The 17,075-nt window shown below is 69.7% G+C and overlaps 1 protein-coding gene across 1 annotated transcript in view; it reads right to left on the reverse strand.

Moving 5' to 3' along the window:
* The window catches only part of MUC5B (mucin 5B, oligomeric mucus/gel-forming), a 49,718-nt gene that overhangs the window by 2,344 nt on the left and 30,299 nt on the right, over positions 1 to 17,075 (reverse strand). The window contains 24 exon segments of the mRNA XM_053658243.1: positions 370 to 407; positions 482 to 586; positions 909 to 1,089; positions 1,386 to 1,417; positions 1,750 to 1,850; positions 2,103 to 2,172; positions 2,243 to 2,421; positions 2,512 to 2,728; positions 2,924 to 3,110; positions 3,247 to 3,503; positions 4,081 to 4,252; positions 4,522 to 4,703; positions 4,863 to 6,273; positions 6,417 to 6,500; positions 6,502 to 7,753; positions 7,827 to 9,504; positions 9,545 to 10,547; positions 10,604 to 14,091; positions 14,304 to 14,501; positions 14,577 to 14,620; positions 14,909 to 15,053; positions 15,241 to 15,369; positions 15,580 to 15,736; positions 16,553 to 16,792. Coding sequence (XP_053514218.1) covers positions 370 to 407; positions 482 to 586; positions 909 to 1,089; positions 1,386 to 1,417; positions 1,750 to 1,850; positions 2,103 to 2,172; positions 2,243 to 2,421; positions 2,512 to 2,728; positions 2,924 to 3,110; positions 3,247 to 3,503; positions 4,081 to 4,252; positions 4,522 to 4,703; positions 4,863 to 6,273; positions 6,417 to 6,500; positions 6,502 to 7,753; positions 7,827 to 9,504; positions 9,545 to 10,547; positions 10,604 to 14,091; positions 14,304 to 14,501; positions 14,577 to 14,620; positions 14,909 to 15,053; positions 15,241 to 15,369; positions 15,580 to 15,736; positions 16,553 to 16,792 — 11,550 coding nt within the window.

The following is a 17,075-nucleotide window of genomic DNA, read 5'->3' on the forward strand; positions in this document are numbered from 1 at the left end:
CCCCTGGCCGGGGGCAGGCTGGGAGAGCAGCAGGAGCCCAGGCAGAGGCAGGACCCTGAGTGGCAGGGTCCTGGGCAGACAGACAGAGGGGACTAGGAGGGTGTGTGACGCCCCAGCAACCTTCCGGGAGGGGGCGTCTGGGAGGCTGCCAGGTGTGGGGCCACAGCCCTGCTGAGCACTCCACACAGGGTGCCCCACCCATGGGTCCCTGCATCCCCACCAACTCTGCTCCCAGGGCTGGAGGGGCAGATGGCTGAGTGTGTGGCACCGAGAAGCGGAGGTCCCCAGGGCCCCGGGTGCCCCTCGGTGCATGCGCAGAGCCGATCGGCCCCGCCCCCCCCCCCCCCGGGCCGCCGAGCCCTTCCTTACCCCGTAGGAGGTGCCGTTGTAGGCGCACAGCTTGGGCCCTGGAAGGGAAGGGGGGGCTGAGGACCTGCCGGACAGTGGGAGGGCGCCCCAGGCACGTCCCCAGGGCACTCACTGCAGGAGTAGGTGGGGCAGCACTGGTCCTCCTGCTGGGTGCGCACCAGCTCCTCTCGGGGCCCACACTGCGGGGGGCTCTGGTGGCAGGCGCTCGTGTTGCAGACTGCGGGAGAAGCACGGCGCCGTTGCGGTGACCCTGCGCTCCCCGCGGCGCCCGCGCCCGGGGGTCCCCACACAGGAGCCAGTGAAGTGGTTTTTTTCTCTGGCCCTTCTGCGTTTTCTTCAGGTCCCCTCACTGTCACCTCCCTGGTCCTTCCCATGTCCCTGGACAGGCCAGAGGTCACCAGCCTCACTTTTAGGAGGAAAAACGACCCCGCCTCAGGGGTCCAGCGGTGGTCAGACCTGCCCACGGGCCCTGCTGGCTGGGCATGCTGTGCCCCCCCTTGGCTGCCCCACCCCCCAGCCCACTGGGGAGCGGGGCTCACCGCACAGCATCTCCTTGCAGCACGGGCTGCCAGCCTGGGGCCTGATCACAGGCACGAAGCCAGGCCGGCCACAGTCCGGGGGCTGGGCCTGGGCCTCACACCGCACCGGGACGCACCGCACCGACACGGAGCCTTCGTCACACACGCAGGTTTGGCAGTTGCTGATCCACTGCTCCCCAGGCTGGAACAGAGCAGGCCAGGGTCCCCGAGGGCTCCCGGACGGTGCCCCCGCCTCCTGGGCTGTGCCCCGCCGCAGGCCAGACCCTGGCCCTCAGCTTGGCCTGGTCAGCACTTGGCCTCTCTTTCCAGCCCCGTCTCGGGAGCAGCCATCGTAACAGACGTGTTACACACCCAGGTACCTCCCCCAACCAGCCCCACCACAGCCGCCCGGGCAGAGCCGGCTGCTCCAACCAGAGAACACTCCCTCCCTCCTTCCGCTTGAGTGGGGTGGGGCCAGGTGGGGGCAGAACCACTCACGAATTTGGGAAACCCGTCTGGTCCCACGCAGGCTAGAAGGAGAGGGGAAAGGCGGTCACTGGAGGTCCTGGGGTTTGTGGCCTGCTGGCAGGGGCCCCGGCCGCAGGGACAGGTCCTCTCAGGCCTGGCCACGCCCAGCCACACCCCCAGCCAAGGCCACTGCCCTCCCACCTGGAATAGAGACCCCTGGAGAGCTCGGGGGGCGGCCGCACTGCTGCCCGCAGGACAGGCCGGCGCTGGACTGGGACCGCGGGCGGTCTGAGGCCGAGGCAGGACGGGCCCAGGACGGAGGTGTCCGTCGGGTACCACCCCACCCTATGTGCCCTCTGCCCCCTCTGCAGCCCTGGTCCCGGGCGGTGCTTACGGCACTCGGGCACACAGATGTCCGTGTAGGAGTTGAAGAGGATGTGGCTGTCGGGACAGAAGCAGCCCTCCACCAGCCTCTTGCTCTCTGGGAACTGTCTCCTGCAAGGTGAGGGGGGGTGGCCCTAGGACCCTCCGTCCAAGGGGACAGGCAGCAGGAGGGAGAAGGGCCGCAGGCATGGGTGGGGTGCTGGGCTGGTCAGCTGCCCTGAACACCCCGTGGGATCCAGGTCGGAGGTCTGGGTGGGGGAAGAGCACCCCAGAAGTTGTGGCCCCGCCTTCTGGCCCCTCCAGGCTGCTCCCAGGCCCTTTGGACACGGTCCCCACAGCTCCCACCCCCCAGCTGGCGCTCACCTGGAGTCACAGGACCTGGGCTGCGCAGGTCCACACGCCTCGTACACCTTTCCAGGTGGGCAGGTGAGGTCTGGGGGCACAGAGAAGGGTGTCAGGTGGGCCAAAGTGGCCAGGGCCCCTGGCGGCGGCCCCAGACTCACCGCACAGCCCGCCGGTGGCATTCCGCCAGTCGCTGCACGCGCCCCGGACACGGCAGAGCGCCGCATAGGCCTCCAGGCTCTGGCAGGGTGCCTGGGGGTGGCTGCTGTGGCAGGTGTCACTGACGCAGGTGCTGAAGAACAGGCCGGGCGGGATGAGGCTGTGGCACTCTTTGAAGACACTGTGGGCAGGGCGGTCAGAGGTTGGCACCAGCGTGGGGAGCTGGGCCCCAGCAGGCCCACCCGCCCGGGGGCAGGGGGCAGGGGCTCACTGGCTCAGCAGCAGCTCACACAGGGGCGCAGGGGGGCACGAGGAAGCAGAGGGAGCAGTGGGCCACGGGGCCGGGGAGTGGGCGGTGGTCGTGGGGGGGCCTGTTGGTGCCCCGCAGCTCCCGGGGACCAGCCAGTCCTTGGCCATGTCCTGACAGGTGGGGGCCACGGTGCCGTCTGGCCGGCGGCAGTCATCCGTCCTGTTGTTGGTGCAAGTGCCTGGGGAGTCAAGGGCCGGGAGGGTCACCCTGGGGACCAGGCTGGGCACCCGGCTGCCCGGCCACAGGCCTCTCACCTTCCCTTCGCCCCACTGGAGTTATTGGTTTCGAACCACCAATCACAGCCCGGGGCAGACGACCGGGGGCGTGGCCACGTCTGGCTGCGGGCGCGGAGGGCGGAGCGTTCCCCACTCACCGCACTGGCCCTCTGTGTTGTTGCCGAAGTGGCTGTAGGACAGCTGGATCTGGAAGACGTGCCCATCTAAGGTGACGCTGACGCCGATGGCGGGAATGTCGACACGCACCGTGGTGCTTCCGGTCACGGACACATTCACGCCGTCCTTGCTGAAGCCATGGCTCACCGGGACCTGGTCAAAGAGGACCTGGGGACACATCGGGGGACCTGTCGCAGGGGCCCGGGGGCCCCACCTCTGCACTCACCCCTCGGTGCTGACACGCCCCTGGTGGCTGGGTCCCTGTCCCCCACTGCCTGGGTGCCGCTTGCTGCCCTGCACCCACCAGGCTCTCCTCCTGCCCGCTGGCGCTGGCGGTGGTGGTGAGGACCACCTCCACGGACGCGTAGTGCACGATGAGGGCGCGGGGACACGAGGCCGCGGCCGCAGCCGCCCCGCAGTAGTGGCTGTCGAGCAGGATGGAGAGGTTCCCGCGGCGGGGGTGGATCTCCCTCACCAGCACGTGGGTGCAGGTGTCGTGGAAGGTGTAGGGGGTGCCGTCGAAGGTGAGGTACTTGGAGCCCCCCCAGCTGCTGCAGGAGCCTGTGGGCACAGACCGCGCCCTCACCCAGTGCCTCCCGAGGCCGCCTGGGGGGCCCCTGGGGCATCAGCGGCTGCACTTATGAAACGGGCGAGCGTGCAGGCTCCCGGCCTCAATGACTTGCCCACTGAGACCCTGCAGGTGCGGCCTCGTCAGGAAGGGTCTTCACAGCTCTTGCTAAGTGAAGGGTCATGAGATGAAGTCCCCCAGGTTACCAGCTAGGTGGCCCTGAACCCAATGACGAGTGTCCTTAGAGAAGATGCAGAGACCGGAGGGGCACCGTGAACGGGGTGGGGGGGCACAGCCACCACCCAGGAGCAACTGGATGAGGCAGGAAGGGCCCTCCCCTCCCGTTCTGGGGAAGAGTGGACCCGTGACACTGTCGCCGCGGGCCTCCAGGCCGAGGTCAGCCATTAAAGCACCTATTGTGGGCTAGTTCCTGGGACCAATGCCACAGAAGGTCGCTCAAGACCTCGGGAAATGCGCCCCCCGCGAACCCACTGCCATGGCCACTCGCCCTTCAAGCAGGCGGAAGCTCCCATACCCGGCCCCGCCCCCGCCCTCCCTGCCACCACTCACACTCGCACTCATAGTGGAAATCGCAGGGGTCCAGTGGGCTTTGCACCTTCACCGGCGGGTGCCCGTTCACGCAGGTGCCCTTGTCCACCGGCTTCGGCTTCAGCAGGGAGATGTGATTGTCGCCCTCGCACCGGGCCACGGTGCAGTTCTCCAGCGTCCAGGTCTCGTTCACCTGGTGGACAGTGGACACCAGCTCGCTGGGCAGGTGCAGGACACCTCGCTGGGCACCTGCCCCCCCCGACACTGCTGCAGCCTCGGCCCCTGTGGCCCAGCATAGGGCTGTCCTCCGACCTGACACGTCCCCAACGCTGTGCTGCCCTCCTGCTGGACCCCCCATGAGGGCGCACTCAGGGCTGGGGGTTGTGGCCCAGATGGACGCAGCAGCAGCCCCTGACCCCAAGCACACAACGAGGACAGACAGCGAGGAAGCAGGGCGCCCACCTGCCGGGGAGGGTTGATGAGGTTGCAGCCGGGGGGCAGGGGGCTAACGTGGGCGGCAGTCGGGGACTGGGCGGAAGTGGGGAGGGGGCAGTGGCCCTGGAAGCGGTCCAGTTCACAGTGCTGGTTGCAGACGGCGTAGAACTGGCAGCCGGCTTGGTCAGTCCTGTTGTAGACGATGTCCCCTGCCAACGACAAAAGTACAAATATAAGACACCCAGGCCAGCAAAGGAGGGCTCCCCAGAAGCACATGTAACCGCCCAAAGAATGACCTGGGGGCACTGACCAGCGGAATCAAGATTCAGGCCCCGGAGTGCAGCGGTAGGGGATGGACCCTCACTGACCTGGTGAGAAAAGCTGCCCAAACGCCCGGCACAAGCAGGAGGTGGTGAAGGACGGTGAAAAAGGGCCCTGGGTGGTTCCCGGCAAGGGGCTGGTGGTCAGAGGACCGGGGGGCGACGGTGATTCCCAGGTGCTGGGCCCTGGGCTGGAGGTGGCCCGGGTTGTGCTGGCTGAGGTGCCGGGGCCTGGGGTCTGTTGGGTGGGCCCTGGGACCCGGGTGGTGCCCCGGGAGGATCCGCTTAGGGTGGTGGCCGTTGTGGAGGGCAGCCCGGAGGTGCCGGTGCTCCCCGCAGGCGAGGAAGGGGCCGTGCTGGTGGCCGGAGTGGAGGGGCAGTGACGGTAGTCGTCACAGCAGAGCAGGCGGACCTCGTAGTTGAGGCACAGCGGGAACTTGCCGCTCTGGTCGCGGTTGCGGCACACCAGGCCCTCCGCCAGGCTGCACAGCACCACCTGGCCCAGCTGCTGCAGGGGCACCTGGGGCTCGGACTGGGCCCGGCACTCCAGGCCCGCGGGCCGCGCACACGGAAGCCTGCCGGCCGCCCGGAGGTTGTCGAAGGTCTCAAAGTCGCCGCCCGAGGGCCCCGGCATGGGGTAGCTCTGGTCCAGCCAGTCTGTCCAGACACAGCGCGGCACACACTCAGGGGCCTTGCCCGGTGTGGTGGCGGTGGCCGAGGACAGCCTGGGTGAGGTCCGGGTCTCCACCGGAGTCACCGTGGGAGTGGGGGCCGCCGATGAAGGGCCCTGGGTGGTTCCCGGCAAGGGGCTGGTGGTCAGAGGACCGGGGGGCGACGGTGATTCCCAGGTGCTGGGCCCTGGGCTGGAGGTGGCCCGGGTTGTGCTGGCTGAGGTGCCGGGGCCTGGGGTCTGTTGGGTGGGCCCTGGGACCCGGGTGGTGCCCCGGGAGGATCCGCTTAGGGTGGTGGCCGTTGTGGAGGGCAGCCCGGAGGTGCCGGTGCTCCCGGGAGGCGAGGAAGGGGCCGTGCTGGTGGCCGGAGTTGAGGGGCAGTGACGGTAGTCGTCACAGCAGAGCAGGCGGACCTCGTAGTTGAGGCACAGCGGGAACCTGCCGCTCTGGTCGCGGTTGCGGCACACCAGGCCCTCCGCCAGGCTGCACAGCACCACCTGGCCCAGCTGCTGCAGGGGCACCTGGGGCTCGGACTGGGCCCGGCACTCCAGGCCCACGGGCCGCGCACACGGAAGCCTGCCGGCCGCCCGGAGGTTGTCGAAGGTCTCAAAGTCGCCGCCCGAGGGCCCCGGCATGGGGTAGCTCTGGTCCAGCCAGTCTGTCCAGACACAGCGCGGCACACACTCAGGGGCCTTGCCCGGTGTGGTGGCGGTGGCCGAGGACAGCCTGGGTGAGGTCCGGGTCTCCACCGGAGTCACCGTGGGAGTGGGGGCCGCCGATGAAGGGCCCTGGGTGGTTCCCGGCAAGGGGCTGGTGGTCAGAGGACCGGGGGCGACGGTGATTCCCAGGTGCTGGGCCCTGGGCTGGAGGTGGCCCGGGTTGTGCTGGCTGAGGTGCCGGGGCCTGGGGTCTGTCGGGTGCCCTCTGAGACCCGGGTGGTGCCCCGGGAGGATCCGCGTAGGGTGGTGGCCGTTGTGGAGGGCAGCCCGGAGGTGCCGGTGCTCCCGGGAGGCGAGGGAAGGGGCCGTGCTGGTGGCCGGAGTTGAGGGGCAGTGACGGTAGTCGTCACAGCAGAGCAGGCGGACCTCGTAGTTGAGGCACAGCGGGAACTTGCCGCTCTGGTCGCGGTTGCGGCACACCAGGCCCTCCGCCAGGCTGCACAGCACCACCTGGCCCAGCTGCTGCAGGGGCACCTGGGGCTCGGACTGGGCCCGGCACTCCAGGCCCGCGGGCCGCGCACACGGAAGCCTGCCGGCCGCCCGGAGGTTGTCGAAGGTCTCAAAGTCGCCGCCCGAGGGCCCCGGCATGGGGTAGCTCTGGTCCAGCCAGTCTGTCCAGACACAGCGCGGCACACACTCAGGGGCCTTGCCCGGTGTGGTGGCGGTGGCCGAGGACAGCCTGGGTGAGGTCCGGGTCTCCACCGGAGTCACCGTGGGAGTGGGGGCCGCCGATGAAGGGCCCTGGGTGGTTCCCGGCAAGGGGCTGGTGGTCAGAGGACCGGGGGGCGACGGTGATTCCCAGGTGCTGGGCCCTGGGCTGGAGGTGGCCCGGGTTGTGCTGGCTGAGGTGCCGGGGCCTGGGGTCTGGCGGGTGGGCCCTGGGCCCCGGGTGGTGCCCCGGGAGGATCCGCGTAGGGTGGTGGCCGTTGTGGAGGGCAGCCCGGAGGTGCCGGTGCTCCCCGCAGGCGAGGAAGGGGCCGTGCTGGTGGCCGGAGTGGAGGGGCAGTGACGGTAGTCGTCACAGCAGAGCAGGCGGACCTCGTAGTTGAGGCACAGCGGGAACTTGCCGCTCTGGTCGCGGTTGCGGCACACCAGGCCCTCCGCCAGGCTGCACAGCACCACCTGGCCCAGCTGCTGCAGGGGCACCTGGGGCTCGGACTGGGCCCGGCACTCCAGGCCCGCGGGCCGCGCACACGGAAGCCTGCCGGCCGCCCGGAGGTTGTCGAAGGTCTCAAAGTCGCCGCCCGAGGGCCCCGGCATGGGGTAGCTCTGGTCCAGCCAGTCTGTCCAGACACAGCGCGGCACACACTCAGGGGCCTTGCCCGGTGTGGTGGCGGTGGCCGAGGACAGCCTGGGTGAGGTCCGGGTCTCCACCGGAGTCACCGTGGGAGTGGGGGCCGCCGATGAAGGGCCCTGGGTGGTTCCCGGCAAGGGGCTGGTGGTCAGAGGACCGGGGGCGACGGTGATTCCCAGGTGCTGGCCCCTGGGCTGGAGGTGGCCCGGGTTGTGCTGGCTGAGGTGCCGGGGCCTCGGGTCTGTTGGGTGGGCCCTGGGACCCGGGTGGTGCCCCGGGAGGATCCGCTTAGGGTGGTGGCCATTGTGGAGGGCAGCCCCGGAGGTGCCGGTGCTCCCGGGAGGCGAGGGAAGGGGCCGTGCTGGTGGCCGGAGTTGAGGGGCAGTGACGGTAGTCGTCACAGCAGAGCAGGCGGACCTCGTAGTTGAGGCACAGCGGGAACTTGCCGCTCTGGTCGCGGTTGCGGCACACCAGGCCCTCCGCCAGGCTGCACAGCACCACCTGGCCCAGCTGCTGCAGGGGCACCTGGGGCTCGGACTGGGCCCGGCACTCCAGGCCCGCGGGCCGCGCACACGGAAGCCTGCCGGCCGCCCGGAGGTTGTCGAAGGTCTCAAAGTCGCCGCCCGAGGGCCCCGGCATGGGGTAGCTCTGGTCCAGCCAGTCTGTCCAGACACAGCGCGGCACACACTCAGGGGCCTTGCCCGGTGTGGTGGCGGTGGCCGAGGACAGCCTGGGTGAGGTCCGGGTCTCCACCGGAGTCACCGTGGGAGTGGGGGCCGCCGATGAAGGGCCCTGGGTGGTTCCCGGCAAGGGGCTGGTGGTCAGAGGACCGGGGGCGACGGTGATTCCCAGGTGCTGGCCCCTGGGCTGGAGGTGGCCCGGGTTGTGCTGGCTGAGGTGCCGGGGCCTCGGGTCTGTCGGGTGGGCCCTGGGACCCGGGTGGTGCCCCGGGAGGATCCGCGTAGGGTGGTGGCCGTTGTGGAGGGCAGCCCGGAGGTGCCGGTGTTCCCGGGAGGCGAGGGAAGGGGCCGTGCTGGTGGCCGGAGTTGAGGGGCAGTGACGGTAGTCGTCACAGCAGAGCAGGCGGACCTCGTAGTTGAGGCACAGCGGGAACTTGCCGCTCTGGTCGCGGTTGCGGCACACCAGGCCCTCGGCCAGGCTGCACAGCACCACCTGGCCCAGCTGCTGCAGGGGCACCTGGGGCTCGGACTGGGCCCGGCACTCCAGGCCCGCGGGCCGCGCACACGGAAGCCTGCCGGCCGCCCGGAGGTTGTCGAAGGTCTCAAAGTCGCCGCCCGAGGGCCCCGGCATGGGGTAGCTCTGGTCCAGCCAGTCTGTCCAGACACAGCGCGGCACACACTCAGGGGCCTTGCCCGGTGTGGTGGCGGTGGCCGAGGACAGCCTGGGTGAGGTCCGGGTCTCCACCGGAGTCACCGTGGGAGTGGGGGCCGCCGATGAAGGGCCCTGGGTGGTTCCCGGCAAGGGGCTGGTGGTCAGAGGACCGGGGGGCGACGGTGATTCCCAGGTGCTGGCCCCTGGGCTGGAGGTGGCCCGGGTTGTGCTGGCTGAGGTGCCGGGGCCTCGGGTCTGTTGGGTGGGCCCTGGGACCCGGGTGGTGCCCCGGGAGGATCCGCTTAGGGTGGTGGCCATTGTGGAGGGCAGCCCGGAGGTGCCGGTGCTCCCGGGAGGCGAGGAAGGGGCCGTGCTGGTGGCCGGAGTTGAGGGGCAGTGACGGTAGTCGTCACAGCAGAGCAGGCGGACCTCGTAGTTGAGGCACAGCGGGAACTTGCCGCTCTGGTCGCGGTTGCGGCACACCAGGCCCTCCGCCAGGCTGCACAGCACCACCTGGCCCAGCTGCTGCAGGGGCACCTGGGGCTCGGACTGGGCCCGGCACTCCAGGCCCACGGGCCGCGCACACGGAAGCCTGCCGGCCGCCCGGAGGTTGTCGAAGGTCTCAAAGTCGCCGCCCGAGGGCCCCGGCATGGGGTAGCTCTGGTCCAGCCAGTCTGTCCAGACACAGCGCGGCACACACTCAGGGGGCCTTGCCCGGTGTGGTGGCGGTGGCCGAGGACAGCCTGGGTGAGGTCCGGGTCTCCACCGGAGTCACCGTGGGAGTGGGGGCCGCCGATGAAGGGCCCTGGGTGGTTCCCGGCAAGGGGCTGGTGGTCAGAGGACCGGGGGGCGACGGTGATTCCCAGGTGCTGGGCCCTGGGCTGGAGGTGGCCCGGGTTGTGCTGGCTGAGGTGCCGGGGCCTGGGGTCTGTTGGGTGGGCCCTGGGACCCGGGTGGTGCCCCGGGAGGATCCGCTTAGGGTGGTGGCCGTTGTGGAGGGCAGCCCGGAGGTGCCGGTGCTCCCGGGAGGCGAGGAAGGGGCCGTGCTGGTGGCCGGAGTTGAGGGGCAGTGACGGTAGTCGTCACAGCAGAGCAGGCGGACCTCGTAGTTGAGGCACAGCGGGAACTTGCCGCTCTGGTCGCGGTTGCGGCACACCAGGCCCTCCGCCAGGCTGCACAGCACCACCTGGCCCAGCTGCTGCAGGGGCACCTGGGGCTCGGACTGGGCCCGGCACTCCAGGCCCGCGGGCCGCGCACACGGAAGCCTGCCGGCCGCCCGGAGGTTGTCGAAGGTCTCAAAGTCGCCGCCCGAGGGCCCCGGCATGGGGTAGCTCTGGTCCAGCCAGTCTGTCCAGACACAGCGCGGCACACACTCAGGGGCCTTGCCCGGTGTGGTGGCGGTGGCCGAGGACAGCCTGGGTGAGGTCCGGGTCTCCACCGGAGTCACCGTGGGAGTGGGGGCCGCCGATGAAGGGCCCTGGGTGGTTCCCGGCAAGGGGCTGGTGGTCAGAGGACCGGGGGCGACGGTGATTCCCAGGTGCTGGGCCCTGGGCTGGAGGTGGCCCGGGTTGTGCTGGCTGAGGTGCCGGGGCCTCGGGTCTGTTGGGTGGGCCCTGGGACCCGGGTGGTGCCCCGGGAGGATCCGCTTAGGGTGGTGGCCGTTGTGGAGGGCAGCCCGGAGGTGCCGGTGCTCCCCGCAGGCGAGGAAGGGGCCGTGCTGGTGGCCGGAGTTGAGGGGCAGTGACGGTAGTCGTCACAGCAGAGCAGGCGGACCTCGTAGTTGAGGCACAGCGGGAACCTGCCGCTCTGGTCGCGGTTGCGGCACACCAGGCCCTCCGCCAGGCTGCACAGCACCACCTGGCCCAGCTGCTGCAGGGGCACCTGGGGCTCGGACTGGGCCCGGCACTCCAGGCCCGCGGGCCGCGCACACGGAAGCCTGCCGGCCGCCCGGAGGTTGTCGAAGGTCTCAAAGTCGCCGCCCGAGGGCCCCGGCATGGGGTAGCTCTGGTCCAGCCAGTCTGTCCAGACACAGCGCGGCACACACTCAGGGGCCTTGCCCGGTGTGGTGGCGGTGGCCGAGGACAGCCTGGGTGAGGTCCGGGTCTCCACCGGAGTCACCGTGGGAGTGGGGGCCGCCGATGAAGGGCCCTGGGTGGTTCCCGGCAAGGGGCTGGTGGTCAGAGGACCGGGGGGCGACGGTGATTCCCAGGTGCTGGGCCCTGGGCTGGAGGTGGCCCGGGTTGTGCTGGCTGAGGTGCCGGGGCCTGGGGTCTGGCGGGTGCCCTCTGAGCCCCGGGTGGTGCCCCGGGAGGATCCGCGTAGGGTGGTGGCCGTTGTGGAGGGCAGCCCGGAGGTGCCGGTGTTCCCGGGAGGCGAGGAAGGGGCCGTGCTGGTGGCCGGAGTTGAGGGGCAGTGACGGTAGTCGTCACAGCAGAGCAGGCGGACCTCGTAGTTGAGGCACAGCGGGAACTTGCCGCTCTGGTCGCGGTTGCGGCACACCAGGCCCTCCGCCAGGCTGCACAGCACCACCTGGCCCAGCTGCTGCAGGGGCACCTGGGGCTCGGACTGGGCCCGGCACTCCAGGCCCGCGGGCCGCGCACACGGAAGCCTGCCGGCCGCCCGGAGGTTGTCGAAGGTCTCAAAGTCGCCGCCCGAGGGCCCCGGCATGGGGTAGCTCTGGTCCAGCCAGTCTGTCCAGACACAGCGCGGCACACACTCAGGGGCCTTGCCCGGTGTGGTGGCGGTGGCCGAGGACAGCCTGGGTGAGGTCCGGGTCTCCACCGGAGTCACCGTGGGAGTGGGGGCCGCCGATGAAGGGCCCTGGGTGGTTCCCGGCAAGGGGCTGGTGGTCAGAGGACCGGGGGGCGACGGTGATTCCCAGGTGCTGGGCCCTGGGCTGGAGGTGGCCCGGGTTGTGCTGGCTGAGGTGCCGGGGCCTCGGGTCTGTTGGGTGGGCCCTGGGACCCGGGTGGTGCCCCGGGAGGATCCGCTTAGGGTGGTGGCCGTTGTGGAGGGCAGCCCGGAGGTGCCGGTGCTCCCGGGAGGCGAGGAAGGGGCCGTGCTGGTGGCCGGAGTTGAGGGGCAGTGACGGTAGTGCGTCACAGCAGAGCAGGCGGACCTCGTAGTTGAGGCACAGCGTGAACCTGCCGCTCTGGTCGCGATTGCGGCACACCAGGCCCTCCGCCAGGCTGCACAGCACCACCTGGCCCAGCTGCTGCAGGGGCACCTCGGGGCTCGGACTGGGCCCGGCACTCCAGGCCCGCGGGCCGCGCACATCGGAAGCCTGCCGGCCGCTCGGATGTTGTCGAAGGTCTCAAAGTCGCCGCCCGAGGGCCCCGGCATGGGGTAGCTCTGGTCCAGCCAGTCTGTCCAGACACAGCGCGGCACACACTCAGGGGCCTTGCCCGGTGTGGTGGCGGTGGCCGAGGACAGCCTGGGTGAGGTCCGGGTCTCCACCGGAGTCACCGTGGGAGTGGGGGCCGCCGATGAAGGGCCCTGGGTGGTTCCCGGCAAGGGGCTGGTGGTCAGAGGACCGGGGGGCGACGGTGATTCCCAGGTGCTGGGCCCTGGGCTGGAGGTGGCCCGGGTTGTGCTGGCTGAGGTGCCGGGGCCTCGGGTCTGTTGGGTGGGCCCTGGGACCCGGGTGGTGCCCTTGGATACCCCAGTCACAGAGGTTGAGGTGGTCAAGAGGGGGCTGGTTCTCTGGGTGCTGTAGACCAGGGTGGTACCAAAGATGGCACTGCTGGTGAGGACCCTGGGGGTGGCTGTGTGCAGCGGGGCTGTTTCTGGGGCACTTGATGGGGCCTGCTCTGTGGTGGCGGGCGTCTGGGAGGGGGTGGGTGAGTTTTGGGTGGATGAGAGGCCCTGAGACGTCAGTGTCCCAGCAGTGGGGCAGTGAAGTGCCTCCTGGCAGCAGAGCAGGCGGACATTGTAATTGAAGCACATGTTAAACTGACCCTTCTGGTCCTGATTCCTGCACACCAGGCCGGCCTGCAGGCTGCAGCTGACCACCTGGCCGATCTGGTCCAGGCTGACCTCCGGGTAGTTCTCTGCCCGGCACTCAATCTTTCGCGGCTTTGGGCACATCTTGCCACCTGCGGCTCTGATGTTGTCGTAGGTCTCCATGTCCCCGCCTGCAACCCCAGAAGTGGGGAAGTCCACGTCAAACCATTCTGTCCACTCGCACTTGGGTTCACAGCCGGGCACGGGACGACTGGTGGTGGCCTCTGCGGTGGTCGTGGGCACCTGGGTCCCTGTGCTGGGTGTGCTGGTCCCAGTGTGTGATGGAGACAGCGGGCGGGTGGAGACCGTGCCAGAAGAGCCCCCTGGTGTTCTCGTTTTGGGGTGAGCTGTGTGTGTATGCGTGGTCTCTGGCTCCTTGGTGCTTCCCTGTGAGGGGCCCCCGCTGGTCCACAGCACGGGTGTGTACTTTGTGGAGGCTGGAGGAGGCGTGGGGCTCCTCGAGGCCGCGGTGCCGGTGGTGGCAGCGGTGCTGGTGGTGACAGGCCCGTGCCCCTCACAGTGGCTGTAGGTGCAGCACAGCAGGCGGATTCTGTAGTTGTAACACATCTTGAACAGGCCCTGCTGCTCCGAGTTCCTGCAGACCAGGCCGAAGCCGGGGTCGCAGTGCACTCGCTGCCCCAGCTCCTCCGGGCGCCTGTCGGGGAAACCCTCGGCCCGGCACTCTATGTCCAGAGGCCGCGCGCACACGGCACCACCCGCACTCCTGATCCTGTCGAAGGACTCGACGTCCCCGCCGGCCTCCTCGGACTGCGGGTAATCCTCGTCGAACCACTGCGTCCACTGACACCGGGGCTGGCAGGTGGTGCTTGGAGCCTGGGAGCTGCTGGCCCCCCGGGTCTCTGTGGCCCAGGGTGTTGATGTCTGGACGGCGGAGGTGGACGAGGGCCTGGGGGCCGGGCCTGGGGAGGTGCTGCAGGGCACGTAGTCACAGCAGAGCACCCGCAGTTCGTAGTTGTGGCAGAGTGGGGGGCTCTGCTCGCTGTTGAGGCACGTGAGCCCCCGCGCTGGGTCGCACTCCACCTTCTGGCCCAGCTGCTCCAGGGGCGTGTTGGGCAGCAGCTGCGCCCTGCACTCAATGCGACTGGGGTCTGGGCAGATGTGGTGGCCCCTCTGCCTCAGGTTCGCAAATGTCTCGAAGTCTCCACCTCCCATGCCAGGCTCTGGACGGCTGCCATCATACCAGGCTGACCAGTGGCACAGCTCATGCACGCACACGGTGGAGAGGGTGGGGACCGAGCCTGTGGGGGTGAGGGCAGGAGACCTCGTTACCCTCCTCCGCGTTCTCGTCAGCATGCCCCGGAGGTAGGGTGACCCATGTCGCCTTGCCCCAGGGTGGACCCGAGGGTCCCTGCAGAATCTCGGTCCGTCCCTGGCCCCGGGACTTCTGCACTGAGCAACTGTCGGGTCTCTTTCCCTCTCCCAGACAGTGGCTTCCCCAAGGTCACCTTACCTGTTGTGGAGGGTGGAGCCGCAGTGGAGGTGAAGGTGAAGGGTGTGGTGGAGGGTGTTCCCGGACATTCCGTGGTCTTCCGGGTGATTGTGCCGTTGGTTCCGCAGACAGCAGTCAGGCAGGCACCCAGCCCGTCGGTCGTGTTGTAGATGACGTCCCCGTAGCTGTAGGTCTTACCCTCGTAGGTGCACTTACAGGCTGGGAGTCAAGGTAGATACGGTGCTCAGAGGAGCCCCAGCCCCCAGCGTCCTAACCAACCAAGCCCATCCTTACCCGCGAGGCTGTGTGTGCACCGGATGCCGTCTGGGGTGCAGTTACTGGGAGGAGAGAAAGAAGCTGAGGCCCTAACCGGCCCCGCCCCGCCCCCATCCCTCCAGGCCCCGCCCCACCACGCCCCTCACTAGCTCCGGTCCTGCCCCACCCCTCTTCACCCCTCACCAACTCTGGCCCCTCCCCGCCCTCGGCCCAGCCTTCTCAGCAGTTCCGGCGCCGCCCAGCTCCCTGGGCCCCGCCCAGCTCTCTGGGCCCCGCCCAGCTCTCTGGGCCCCGCCCAGCTCTCTGGGCCCCGCCCAGCTCTCTGGGCCCCGCCCGAGTCGCCTCCTCACCAGCTCTGGCAGTTCTCCTCCGTGGGGACCCTGGTACCAACTTCGTGGTAGTTCTCGTCGTCATCGTAACAGCCACACTGGGCCACACACCTCATCTGATCCTCGCTGAAGAACGGCTTGTTGGGCGGACACTTAGGGTAGCAGCCTGGGGCAGGCACGGGGCGGGAGAAGACTCACCCTCCGGGCCAGGGGTCCGCGCCGCCAGGCCCCCCGGGGGCGCCCTGTGCTGGGAGCAGCAGGCCGCGAGCCCCGCGGCGCCCACCCTGCCCCCCGACGCCTGCGCAGTGTCCCGGGATGAGGAGGCGGGGCTCCCCAGGACGCCTGCCCCTCACCTTCCTGGCCGGGCAGGTCCATCAGGCAGCGCCCACTGGGGTTCCGGCAGGTCCGCAGGCAGGGGACCCCGCAGGGCTGGTAGTGCCACTCGCACTCACCGCGGGGGTTGTAGTAGTCGCAGAACAGGGCTGCGCGTGGGGGACAGAGGCCGAGGCCGGCAGAGGCTAAGGCTCCAGGGCCACGCCGCCAGCCCGCCTGTCCTGGGAGGCAGCCTTTCCCCGGAGCCGTCCCACTTGGGGGTGACCTGGGTGCCCGGTCTTCACGGCCTGAGCCCGGTGAGCCTGCCTCCTCCCGCCGCCGCGCACCCGCCCTTCACACCGCGACGGAGCCCGACTCACGGCAGACGTCGGGGGTGCGCCAGGCCACGCACACGCCCACCTCGCGGCAGGCCTGGGCGTAGGCGGCCACCGCCGTGCAGAAACACTCGCAGTCGCCGCCCGAGTCGCAGGCGCACGCGTCGCTCACGCAGGCTTCGTAGTACTTGGTGGGGTCGACCTGCGGTCCGAGGGCAGGTGGGCACTTAGTGGTGGGAAGAACCAACCAACACACACCGGCTGGGGGGGTGGGCAGCAGCCCACCGCTGAGACCTGTGACTGGGGCGGGAGGCAGCAGGGAGGCTCCGCCCACCAGGCGCCTCCCCTGGTCCCCTCTGATATTTGTTGCCCTGCTCAGCATCTCCCTGGGGTGCTGTCCTGACGAATGGGAGACTGCTGTCTCTTTGGGGTGAGGGAGCCACCCCCCAACCACACTCTTCCCTCCCAGATGGCAGAGCCCAGGGAACCCCAGTCAGGTGGGGTCGGGGGGCAGGCTCCAAGGACTTTCTGAGTCAGAGGGCGGGTGTGGGGGCATCAGCACAGCAGGCCCGCTTGTCCTTGTGTGGGTCCCGGGTCAGGAAACAGCCGGTGAGTGGGCAAACAGCCGGTGTCCTTGTCACAGGAAGGCCCCCTGGGCAGGCTCTGAGGCTGATCCCCGCCCTTCGCACCACGTGCGTTGGCAGGTCAGAGAATGTGGGGGGCCAGGGCAGAGCAGGGGTCACCCCAGGGCTGTAGGACCAGCAGCCCTGTTTCCGCTTCCAGGGGCGGAGGGACAGGGAGGCCGCTCTGTGCTGGAAGTGGGCACCCCAGCGCCTGCCCGGTGGGAGGTCCAGACGGTGTGCCCTGCTCATGCTGGATGGTCAGTGGGGAGAAAACCGTCTGTCCACTGAGGCCCAGCCCGGCCACATTCAGCTTCCTCCCGGAGGGAAGGGGGCCACCCCACGCACCATCCCTCAGCCCCTGGCCCCCACGCCCAGAGCCACTGCCCACCCCACACCTGAGAGTGGCAGGTCTCGAATGTGGCGCTGTTGAGGAGGCTGCACTGCTTCTGCGCCCAGGACTTGCGGTAGGGGTTGGCGGTGCAGGGGTCCCTGGGGGCCGGGGCGTCCGGGCAGGACGGGGAGAACTTCCAGCTGTTGCCGAACTCCAGAGCGTCCCCCACCACGGACTGGCTCCGAGTGGTGAAGTCATTGAGGGCGTTGTCGTCGAAGTTCCCGCACAGCCCGCAGACCCTCCCCTGTGGATACGGAGACAGGGGGCCCGTGGGGCTGGGGCTGCAGGGAGCAGCCTGGCTGGGGAGGGGTGAGTGTGGGGCACTCAGTCCACTCAGGCGGCACCCAGTGACCTTGCAAGAGGACAGGTGCACAGGTAGATAGGAAGACAGGCAGGAAGCCAGGCAAGCAGGCAGGCTGGTAGACAGGTAGTCAGATGGGTGAGTGAACAGGCGGGCAGGTGGGTATGTGGACAGAGCAGGCAGAGGGGCAGGTGGACAGGTGAGCAGGTGGGCAGGCACGCGCTTC

The sequence above is a fragment of the Artibeus jamaicensis genome, unplaced genomic scaffold (genome assembly GCF_021234435.1).
Source record: "Artibeus jamaicensis isolate MK-2021 breed Jamaican fruit bat unplaced genomic scaffold, CSHL_Jam_final scaffold_537, whole genome shotgun sequence".
Classification (NCBI taxonomy): domain Eukaryota; kingdom Metazoa; phylum Chordata; class Mammalia; order Chiroptera; family Phyllostomidae; genus Artibeus; species Artibeus jamaicensis.